The 12,109-nt window shown below is 47.4% G+C and overlaps 1 protein-coding gene across 1 annotated transcript in view; it reads left to right on the top strand.

The window, feature by feature from the left end:
* Positions 1-12,109, top strand: part of LOC119388314 (retinol dehydrogenase 12) — a 187,807-nt gene that overhangs the window by 55,307 nt on the left and 120,391 nt on the right. The window contains exon 4 of the mRNA XM_037656014.2: positions 1,963-2,055. Coding sequence (XP_037511942.1) covers positions 1,963-2,055 — 93 coding nt within the window. The remainder of the gene's footprint in view (positions 1-1,962; positions 2,056-12,109) is intronic.

Below are 12,109 nucleotides of genomic sequence, written 5' to 3'. Positions count from 1 at the left end.
AATCTCCCACCGGCACCACCTTGCAGGTCAAAGCGTAAGACTGGTTACATACTACGCTACGAGGGACGAACGGGTGCCGCTATAAGGAGCTTCGCCCCTAAAATTTGCAGTGGCCTAGCTCGGCTATGCCAGGATATACGTAGCGTTAGCAAAGGTTCAGCTGATTATTCTGAGCTTTCCAGATTTCCGCAGCACGTTTAGCTTTCCGCAGCATGTTTAGCGTTCCTCTGTCCATTCTTCTTACGCTGAAGCGCTAATTGCCAGGCGACTACTTCGGGATCCGATGACATAAGCTTCTTGGCTCTTCTGCGCCGTTGAGCAGCATTTGCGCTCTCCTTCTCCATGGCGGTACCCACCTGCAAACGCCAGTCAGAGGCGCTATCAAGCGGCACCAGCGCACTGTCAGACGGCGACTGCACAACGAAGGCGAATACACCATCTCCCGCTAAAGGGGACCATGAGTAGATGCGAAGCCGGAGCACATGCACGATCGCGTTCCGTTGGCGTTCGTTCGGCATGCTACCGAGCTCGCGTCGTGGAACGCGAAGAGCGAGGCTACGCGCGTCGTATCTTCCATCTAGCCTGGCCGTTAATTCTCACAGGGCGAGCGGGGAACGCGGTCGACAGGCGGGCGAGAGGGGGCAGCGTAGGAGAGGAGAGAGAAGGGGAGGGGACGCGCATGCGCTCGAGCTCATCGCGGCGTTGCGCAGGAGAGAATTTCGGCATGTCTAGCCCGCATTTCAGAGGAAGAGTGGAAAGGGGGAGGGGAGAGGGGAAGTGGAGAGGGTAATGGGAGAGGGGATGGGAGAGGGACAGTGGGGAGGGTGGGTGGAGAGGGGAATGGGAGAAGGTGAGTGGAGAGGAAAAATGGGAGACGGTAGATGACAGGGGGAATGGTGAGGGGGAGTGGAGAGGACGTATATGGAGAGGGTATGCGCATGCGCAGTAAGGGCGGTCACGCCGCACACCACCACCGGATTGAGCTCCGCCTTAAGATACTTCGTATCTAATAGCTGCTCGCGCCATGGCTACGACGTCGCCCCTCTCGAATGCGCAGAGCAGCAGCGGCGAGTCGCGCGCGCATACGCAGCACGGCTCATGATGACCCCCGCGAAACCTGCTGTGGCTAGGCAAGTGTAGCTAACGCTACAAAAACACTGCAGCGCAGCTCACGCCAACAAGGAGCACGTTGTAACACAAGCAGACGTTGTTCGCTGTCAGACTGGACATGTCCAATCAGATCGGTCGCCGGTGCTACGCATCATGGCACAATGCTACGTAGAATAAGAGAGCTGAGCATCGTTCCAGCGCTCGTCCCGTGTTGTTCTTTCCTTTTGTGTATGGTTTTTTCGCGCCGTTTATCATTATGAATACATACCAACTAGCCCAGCTTACCACTCTTGAGCTGAGCTAGTTGGCAAGTATTCATTCTAAAAGACAGGGCGTGCAAATACGAGCGCGGGAAGTTGAAAACTTGTTCGTCTGAGCCGCTGCGATCTGTAGCGATTTGTGCGTTTAAAGTCTTGCAATAAGTTACACGGTTGACGCAGAGAGCTCAAGTCGGTGTGCCAATGATTCTTGGGACTTTCATTGCCGGCTCATTGCGTTCCAGGGTTTCACCCCCAACTGCACGCCACTGAGTCTAGAAAAGTAAGCGGCAAATGTGGGCCCACGAACTCGAGGCCGTTCCGTGGCCGTGGAGTTCGTCTTTGAGCTTCCTGTCGTGTGGCCCAGCCCTGTCACCTCGCGAAAACATTTCAAGCTTGAATGCTTGCTTTTACCCATATAACCGGCAAATCCTAGCCTGTTTCGTGTCAGCAATAAACAGGAGCTATAAGTAACATGCTTGCTGGCCTTCATATGTCGCATAGGAGTTGATGTGCTTTGCCTTATTTTCTTTTTCCATGACCAGCGTTCCAAGCTACAAAGTGTAAAGTTATTTTTATTTCTCCTTTGTTTCAGACTCCAAAGCGGTTAGGCTGACTGAAGACGGCTACGAACTGTGTTACCAGTCAAATTACCTCAGTCACTACTTGTTAACAATAAGGCTCCTCGGTAAGTACGATAAAATTCCACCCCATATTTGTCACACTTGGGGGAGAATACCTTATGTCACGAGCTGCATCCCGGCCACGCGCTCCAGGTTTACTTTATTTATTTGTGCGCTCGTTCCGACGCGGAGATTAAGAAGAAGCAAGTAGTGCAAGAGCCGCTGCAGTGACAACATGAATCAGAAAACTCATTAGGCCGTCCCTGCAAAGGAATTACCCTTCTCACTATTAGCCGCTGCCTTCATGTGTTTTGCGCATATCGTTCCTCGTACATGGTAGATGTTTCATCATTCTTCAGCAATTTATCACTTTAGTGTATTTTTGCTTCCTTTTGTCCTCTCCAAGACGCTGTGTTGCAGTGTAATGGCCATATTCAGTTTTTTCCATGTGCTTCGAGTTGTCCGCCTTGGTCCCGGCCTGCCGCTGCTCCCGGCTTCAATGCCCGCACGAATTCTTTTTTTCAGCTCACCTTCTGAGATTCCTTGCTGTTTGTGCTACAACTGACAATTTTCTATTTCACGGTCTAACAATAATTTCTGGGCCGTTATGCGCCGAGACCGTGATACACGCTAAAGGACAACGGGATTCTTCAACGTGCACGCGACCTCTAACTATGGAAGTGTTCGCGCACTTCGCCCACAACGAAAGCCAGCCAGGAATGAACCAGGGTTCAAACCCCCCCCCGAAATTTTTCAATTTTGCTTGGGTATATATACACGCACACATACAAACGCACGCACGAACATACATATTGTATGGTTGAACCCCCCGAAAAAAATTTCTGGCTACGCCCCTGAATCGAGCCCACGTCCTGAAGCTTATCCTGCTGCGACACCACGGCTTGTATTACGTAGACCAGGGCGTTCTCACTGATGCTGACAAGGCGTGTGAAGACGCCTACACAATAAGCCTTAAAGGGACACTAAAGACCAAAACGATTTTTCTCGCATTAGTAAAGTAGTCTTCCACGATACCAAAAACACCACGTTTGCTGCGAGAAGACGCTTAAGAAGCGAGAAAACGCGCAAAAAGAAAATACAGGTGGCGACGCCACCTTGGAATTCCCGCACCATTTGCCGTGACGTCACATATTTTTGACGGCGCCTGGTTGGCCCTGCGTAGTTTCTAATTGGTTAAATCGAAGTACATTGTCCTCTCAGGGGACCAGAGACTTGACATAACGAGTTTGTGGAAATTTAGTACAGCCAGTGGCGCCAAAATACGTTAAATGCTCTTTGAAACCTTTTACGTCACGAATTAGTGTTCGGCGCGAAATTTAAAAATGAAACTTTGAACTTGGGTTTTCTGCTCTAATAATAAACCTATGGTGGTGAAATAAACTACACAAGAGTTATCCGAGCACACTTTATCAATCTAAATATCAACTCATTGTTTCTCTTAGTGTCCTTAAGGCTCGTTCCGTTTGCGACTAGCTCCGGTCGCGCGACCAAGTTGGCCGCAAAGCGAGGGATCGCAAAGCGGCTACTTTGGCTCCGTCCCTCGTTGCTCCATTTTTCAGTCTCACGACTGCATTCGCACACCTCTTGACCAATCAAAGGGGAGCAGATGTAAATTCTGCGTGAACAGGTCGTCGCATAAGTGGAGTCGCTTTTGAATCGCCAGTCGCAAATGGTCGTGTGGCCGGCGCTAGTCTCAGGTTTATTTGAAGCATTGACAAACTGTTTAAAAGTGCGGTTTATTTCAGCGAACGATCCGTGTCAACGGAACGGGCTTCAAAAACAGCGTACATGATAGAAAGGCAAGTCCAGATTCGAGGCGGAAGACCTTGTGAGAAAAAAACGGAGAAGCACCTAACTTTTGTTGAGAGGAAATTGCAGGAAAACCTTTTGAAATGCTGCTTCCTCGAGTAGTGCAATGGAAACTCGCTGTCGACGCGTCACAAGCAGCGCGCGTTTAGCGCTGGTCGACCTTGGTGAGCGTGTTTGGCGGACACCATTGTTTGCCGAACAAAGCCGAGTTTTCTTTCAGCGAAGCCTTGAGCCGTGTTTTCACGGTGTCACATTTGGCGCCGTATTTCCACAACGTGACAACTTCTAGGTCGCACGGCAATCATGGCTTGCTCATCAAGGCCACAGTACAGTCGTAAAATTGGCGCCGCAAACTGCTAACCATAAAGTGCCTAGATTTTTCCCTGTTTTTCTTAAGTATCCACAACTTCCTCCTCACTCAACCACCTTTCATACGCAGTCGGCGTCAGCCGCCATGATCTTCCTAACCTCCGAGGACACCGCGCGAATGAATGCAGACAATAAAATACGACCCCAAAGGCGCTTAATACCGCACTGTTGAGACCCAATGCACAATCTGCCGCCGTTAATCGTGTCCGTCTGCAACTTTTTTCGGCGACCCCTGCTGCGTCGTATCGCACCACGCTGTAAAGGTTAAAGGCCTCCACCTCCGCTCAGGGGGGTCCGTGAGCCACAATCCGTACGACAAAGAGCCAGCAACGCTAGGAACAAAGACCGCTTTAATTCACGACTCAAACCAATCTCACAAAGCCTTCAATGCCGGCATATCACGGCACAACCGCGTACAATAAATGGACCAAACGCCCGGAACGGACAATCCTCGCAGACTGGCAGTTAACCACGGACCGTACGACGCGAACATAAAGCCCGGTATGCAAACGAACTCACACTCAACTGGCAATCGAAGACGAGCCAACGGCTCGCCTTAGCGGACGCCCAAAACCGCCGTGGCCCCCGCTCTGCAGCGCTCGCGGAGGAAACGCCCGACGCGTCGCGCAACCATCATTGCATCCCTTGGCGCCCTCGCCAAAAAGCCCGCGGGCTAGTCTCTCCTCCTTTCTTATCGCCCAGCGTCCATCTGCCCCGCCCCCCTGTGGTCTTTTAGGGGCGAAGCTCCTTAAGGCGGCACCCGTTCGTCCCTCGTAGTCGTCGTGGTCGTAGTAGTGAGTAACAAGTCTTACGCTTTGACCTCCAAGGTGGTGCCGGTGGGAGATTTCTCCTGTGCGTTGTTGAACAATAAAAAATTCGCAGCGTGCGCGTTAACTAAAAGCCGAATTCTTCTGTCTCTCATTCCCCATTAGCAGCCATTGGCATGTTCCAGTAGGAAACGTTAGTAGAAGTAGAAGTGTAAGTGTTAGCTAAAAGCCGACTTCTTCTGTCTCTCATTGCCATTAGCAGCCATTGTTTTACCTCCAAGGTAGTGCCTGGTGAGATTTCTCCTGTGCGTGATTAAACAATAAAATTTTGTTCAAAACGCCGTTGATTGATGAAATAAACCACGAAAGACGCCAGATGTTTTGTAAAAGCAGAACGAAAGAACGCCAGATGTTTTTCTTAAAGTGTAGTAGTAGTAGTTATATGTAGCCACCTCGCCCGATCGTCAACGGGCGAGGTGGACCGGCAACGGCGCGAGGACCCTGCCGTACGAGAGTTAAATCACACTAAAAGACATACTTTGCGGGCGATACACTCTAGTGAACTTTTCGTCTTAATGTACATGATAAAGAAATTATTTCTACGAAAAACGCAAGGCACACCTTGAGCAATATATTTGGTTTTGGGACGCTAAATGGAACCATGAGGCGATGCGAAGCCGGAGCACTTGCACGATCGCGTTCCGTTGGCTTTCGTTGGGCATGCTACCGACCTCGCGTCGTGGAACGCGCGTCCTGTCTTCCCTCTAGCCTTGCCTTTAATTCGCACAGGGCGAGCGGGGAATGCGGTCGCTCTTGGCGCTCTTTCGCTCGGGAGCGGACTCTTCCTTGCATTTCACCGATCACAAGTGATAATGAAGGGACCACGTAACCAACAGTACAATAAAAGTTTGATGTTTAATATATACACGATGTTTCACACTCTTTATATTATGTACTGGGCGCATTTCACGGAAGAGTTTCACGGTTTACAGATGATTCTCTCCGTAGCTTCGCCCCACTCATCATCATTCACCCCGTGGATATGCTGTGATTTTTTTCAACGCTGCCGCGCTTCACGCGCAGTGGCCAATGCAGCGTGTGTTAACCTGGCGCCTGCTTCAACGGGTTTTCAGTGAGTGCTGCAAATAAGGGCCCAAAGGCCCGACATGGTGATCTCTGAGCGATGTTTTTACAATATTGGCCATGCGCCACTCTATGTTTCGCATACAGCAGAAACGTCTTTTCCGCACGCATCAGCCGCCTCGAATATTAGAGCCGCAGCAGATACTTTACACATGAAGCTCGTACGACTACTTTCACTGCGAGTAGCTCTCAGTGTTATTACAGAACAGCTTCACATCCATCTTGCATAGGGCATGAAGCCAGATCCGTCCAATTCTGTGATGGCAGGTACGCTTAGAATAACAGAGAGCTGAGCTAGTTGGTAAGTATCATTCCTAAAAAGACAGGGCGTGCAAAACAGGACGCAAGAAAGAAGTCAGGACACCACAAACGCCGACTAACAACCCAAGAGACGCACAACGGCTGAAGAGAAAGAAGGCACGAAAACTTATCTGCGCATGCCCATGCAACAGGCGAAACTATCAATCCTGCACGCGTGGCGGTCTACGTGGAAGATAACTGTTAAGGCAATTGATTTCATCTTTAGGCAAGTTGATCGACGGTTGGCTCACGCATGCGCTACCACTATTCTCGATATGCCAAGCTTCATCATCAGGCGCGTTTCTTCATTCCATGACGGTACAACACTGCGCATTCATCGAATTTGGCGGGCACTACAATCTCGACAATGTAAAGATAGATTAGAAGGTGAGCCTCCTGTTAGCGATCTCCTATGTTCCAACAATCTCTGGTTAATGCATCGGCCCGTTTGTCCTACGTATAAGCGGCCGCGCTGAAAGGGACCTTATACACCACACTCGTACGGCAATCAGTGAATTTGTTGGTGTACCGCCTACATCCAGCCAAGATGATCAAATGGTTGAACGCTTCTACAAAGACGTACAATCAGCAATGAATAGGTAAAGACACAGTATATTGTATTGATGGGCGACTTTAATTCAAAAGTAGGCAAGAAGCGTCTGGAGATCACGCAGTTGGGGTATATGGCATCGGCTCTAGAACGCGAGAGGGGAGTTATTAGTAGAGTTCGCCGAACGCAATATTTACGGATCTTGAATACCTTCTACAGAAAACGGGCTGCTCGTAAGTGGACGTCGAGAGTCCTAATGGCGAAACTAAAAATGAAATAGACTTCATAATGTGTGGCCACCCGGCATTGTACAGGATGTGGAAGTAGTTAACAAGATCCGATGCAGTGACCATAGAATGGTAAGATCTAGAATTCAACTAGACTTGAGGAAAGGAACGGCAGAAACTGATACGCAAGAAGCCGATTAATGAACTAGCTCTGAGAGGGAAAGTACAGGAATTCAGTTTCACTTCAGAATAGGTACGCGGCTTTAACCGAGGAAACCGACCTTAGCGTTGACGCAATGAATGATAATCTGACTGGTATCATTAAGGAGTGTGCAGTGGAAGTCGGGGGTACAGTCGTTAGACAGGACACTGGAAAGCTATCCCAATAGACGAAAAACCTCATTAAGAAACGTCAAGCCATGAAAGCCTCAAATGCAACAGACAAAATAGAGCTTGCGGAGCTTTCGAAGTAATCAATAGGCGTAAAGTAGCCGACATAAGAAAGTACAACATGGAGAGAATTGAGCATGCTCTAAAGAATGGAAGAAGCCTCAAAGCGATGAAGACAAAACTGTGCATACGCAAGAAATCAGATGTATGCATTAAGGGACAAGGAAGGCAAGGTCACAACCAATAGGGATAGAATAGTTGAGGTAGCGGAAGAGTTCTACAGAGATCTGTACAGCAGCTGAGACAGTAAGGATGATAACGTAAGAAGCACTAATAGCCCAGAGGAATCTGACATCCCACCAGTATTGACAGGAGAAGTAAAGAAAGCCCTAAAGGGAATGCAAAGAGGCAAAGCCGCTGGTCAGGATCAGGTAACATCAGACCTGTTGAAAGACGGTGGAGAGATTATGTTAGAAAAACTGGCCACCCTGTATACGAAGTGTCTCTGAACGGGGAGGATACCAGAATCTTGGAAGAATACCAACATCATCTTGATCCATAAGAAAGGAGACGTCAAGGACCTGAAAAATTACAGGCCCATCAGCTTACTGTCCGTTGTCTACAAGCTATTTACAAAAGTAATTGCTAACAGAATTAATACGACATTAGAGTTCAATCAACCAAAGGACCAGGCAGTATTTCGTACAGGCTTCTCAACAATAGACCATATTCATACTATCAATCAGGTGATAGAGAAATGCGCGGAATACAACCAACCCCTATATATAGCCGTCATAGATTACGAGAAGGCATTCGATTCGGTGGAGACATCAGCAGTCATGCAGGCACTGCGGAATCAAGGCATCGACGAAGCCTATATAAACATAATGGAAGAAATCTACAGCGGATCCACAGCCACTATAGTCCTCATAAAGAAAGCGACAGAATCCCAATAAAGAAGCGCGTACGACAGGGAGACACGATATCTCCAATGCTATTCACCGCGTGCTTACAGGAGGTTTTCAGGGCCCTAGATTGGGAATAATTAGGGATAAGAGTAAATTGAGAGTATCTCAGTAACGTGCGATTTGCTGATGACATTGCATTGATGAGTAACGCGGGAGACGACTTATAGCTCATGATTACTGAACTGGATACGGAAAGTAGAAGAGTAGGTCTGAAATTAATATGCATAAAACTAAAGTAATGTGGAACAATCTCGGCAGAGAACAGCGCTTTGCGATAGGGGGCGAGACACTAGAAGTTGTAAAGGAGTACATCTACTTAGGACAGGTAGTAACCGCGGAGCCGAACCATGAGAGTGAAATAACTCGAAGAAATAAGGATGGGATGGGTCTCATTCGGCAAGCACTATCAAATCATGAATGGTAGTCTACCACTATCCCTCAAGAGGAATGTATATAATAGCTGCATCTTACCGGTACTTACCTACGGAGCAGAAACCTCGAGACTTACAAAGAGGGTTTCAACTTAAATTGAGGACGACCGCAGCGAGCGATGGAAAGGAAAATGATAGGTGTAAACCTAAGAGACAGGAAGAGAGCAGAGCGGGTCAGGGAACAAACGGGGGTTAAGGATATCATAGTTGAAATCAAGAAGAAGAAATGGGTATGGGCCGGGCACGTAGCACGTCGGCAGGATAACCGGTGGTCATTAAGGGTAACTGAATGGATTCCAAGAGATGGCAAAACGCGTGAGGGGGAGACAGAAAATTAGGTGGGTAGATGAGATTAAGAAGTTTGTAGGTATAACGTGGCAGCAGAAAGCACAGAACCGGGTTGATTGGCGGAACATGGGAGGGGCCTTTGCCCTGCAGTGGACGTAGACAGGCTGATGATGATGAACAAATATCGGTCCGCTTCTTGTCTTTTATTCGCTCATTCTTCCTCTGCACAGCGGCACAAATCTTACCTAACTGATTGGCAGCCGTGAAAACAACATTAACGCCGTATCTACTTCCTACTTTCTTTAGCCTGTGAGATACGCACTGAATGTACGGTATACCTACGACACGTTTTTTCCTATCGCTTTCTGCAACCATGCTCGGACTTAACACAATAGACTTCTTTAAACGTTCAGCGACCGCGGCCACTGCATCACGAGGATACCCTACATCTAAAAGACGCGTAACCTGTGCGTTAAAGCTATCACTCATTTTGTGCTCACACGACTTGGTGAGGGCTGATTTAAGGCAAGACATGGCGATGCCGTTTTTTACAACCTTCGAGTGCTTCGACGAAAAATTTCACAGCGGTTCGAAGATCCAGGAGAATACTGCCAGCACACGTGGTTCTTCTGGAACGTTAAGGAAATGTCTAGAAATTTTATTCCATTATTCTGAGGCACCTCTTTAATAAAGCTCAGCCCACCTCCATTTAATTCAAATTTTTCGCTCACGGAAGTTACCACCTTTTCCAAGTCCTCACCACTATAAAAAATCAAGTAATCGTCCACATAACGAAAAACCTTAATAACCGAATTACCCAAGGCGCCTTCCAAAAGATTGTCAATCTCGCTAAGGTATGAATCACTAAGAACCGGAGCAACCTTAGAACCAATACATATCCCTGATTTCTGCACATAAACGCCTTCCTTCCAACCTACCAGCGTCGACTTTAAATACAAGGAAAGGATTTCTAGAAATGCCCCGGTAGAAACACCACATTTATCGGTGAAAACCGTCAGGTGCGCTTGTTCGTTAATACATTCATGAACACAATTTAACAAGTCCTCATGCGGCAAAGAATAATACAGCTCTTCAATATCCATACTAAAAGCTTTACAACAGCCGGGTTCTCCTCTGAGAGGAACTGGACTAGTGCCTGAGAATTACGCATACGAAAAGGGTCTGAAAAACTCAAAGAGGTAAGCAGTTCTGCAAATAACTAGATACAGCGACTTGCTAGGTTCCTTGCTCTGAAACGATTGCTCAAAATGGGATATCGTTCTTATGTGTTTTGGCTGAAAAAAACAATTCTAAATTAGGTGATTTAGCCTTCTTGACATTACAAGCTATTCTCTCAAGATTATGCCTTAACAAAAGGTCGACAGCACGTTGCCTAACTACCGATGGCTTAAGTTTTACCGTCCTAAAATTCTTTTCTATGGCTGTTTATGCTTTTTCTGAGAACAAACTGTCCGGCATAATTACAAAATAACCTTCCTTATCTGAAATTACTGGCCTGAGTTTCTTTTCGACACAGTAATTAACCAAAGGCCGGATAGGATGAGAACACTTGAGATGCATATTAGAACCTTTGATGTAGCAACGCAGTCTGAAATGCGGTGGGAACGCTCTTCTTCAGGAACAAGTCTAGTGATTGTACGCGGCAAACTTAAAACGTCTATTGGTTTCAGGTTCGGCTTAAAACAGTATTTAGCACCTAAGGCTAGGGTTTTGTAGTGACTATCATCTAAAGCAGCTCTTCCAAGGAGTAGCAAGTTATTTTGCGGTGAAACATTAGAAATAATCTTCCTCTTACATGGTTGAAGTTCTCGAAGTTTTACCCTCCATATGAATTCCACATGCTGGTTAGCTACCCTCATCCAGTCGGCGTACATCTGCTTCTGGCGGCGATCGTCACGCGAAGTTGAGCAACAGACCTTCAGGTATTCCTGGTAAAATCTCACTTGACGCCATGATTCCGCGGTCAATATGGCACATATCCTCCTGGCATGTCCGTAGATGGTTGCAGAAAGCCGCACAAAAGTTGAACTTCAACTGGGCAAACTCTATTCTTAGAAAACCATGAAAAAGTTCTAGCACGGACAGGACAAATAGTAATTAAAGAAGCCAAAGAGGCAGGATTGTTCAGATAAGTAGGAGTACATGGAAAAGGGCTCAGAGTACTAGAAATGAAGCTTAGAATAACAGAGAGCTGAGCTAGTTGGTAAGTATTCATTCTAAAAAGACAGGGCGTGCAAACAAGGACACAAGAAAGAAGTCAGGACACCACAAACGCCGACTAACAACTGAAGAGACGCACAATGGACTGAAAAGAAAGAAGGCACGAAAACTTATCTGCGCATGCCCATGCAACAGGCGAACCTATCAATCCGGCACGCGTGGCGGTCTACGTGGAAGGTAACTGTTAAGGCAATTGATTTCATCTTTATGCAAGTTAATCGACGGTTGGCTCACGCATGCGCTACCACTATTCTTGATATGCCATGCTTCAATCATCAGGTGCGTTTCTTCATTTCTATGACGGTACAACACTGCGCATTCATCGAATTTTGGCGTGCGCTTACAATCTCGACAATGCATAGATAGATCAGAAGGTGAGCCTCCTGTTAGCGATCTCTTATGTTCCAACAATCTCTGCTTAATGCATCGGCCCGTTTGTCCTTACGTGCCACGCTCATGGTGGGGCTTACGGCTGTTTCGCTAGCTTGATATACCCTAAAATTGGTATTGCGAGACGTGACTGTGTGACGAACATAAATAACAGCAGTTAACATGAAAATAAAGACACGCATGTCATGTACAGCATGACTTACGTGCTGAATATTGCGCTTGTCG

Source organism: Rhipicephalus sanguineus, chromosome 3 (assembly GCF_013339695.2).
Source record: "Rhipicephalus sanguineus isolate Rsan-2018 chromosome 3, BIME_Rsan_1.4, whole genome shotgun sequence".
NCBI classification, from domain to species: domain Eukaryota; kingdom Metazoa; phylum Arthropoda; class Arachnida; order Ixodida; family Ixodidae; genus Rhipicephalus; species Rhipicephalus sanguineus.
Note: the sequence above shows the minus strand (reverse complement) of the source record. Positions and strands in the feature narration are given on the sequence as shown.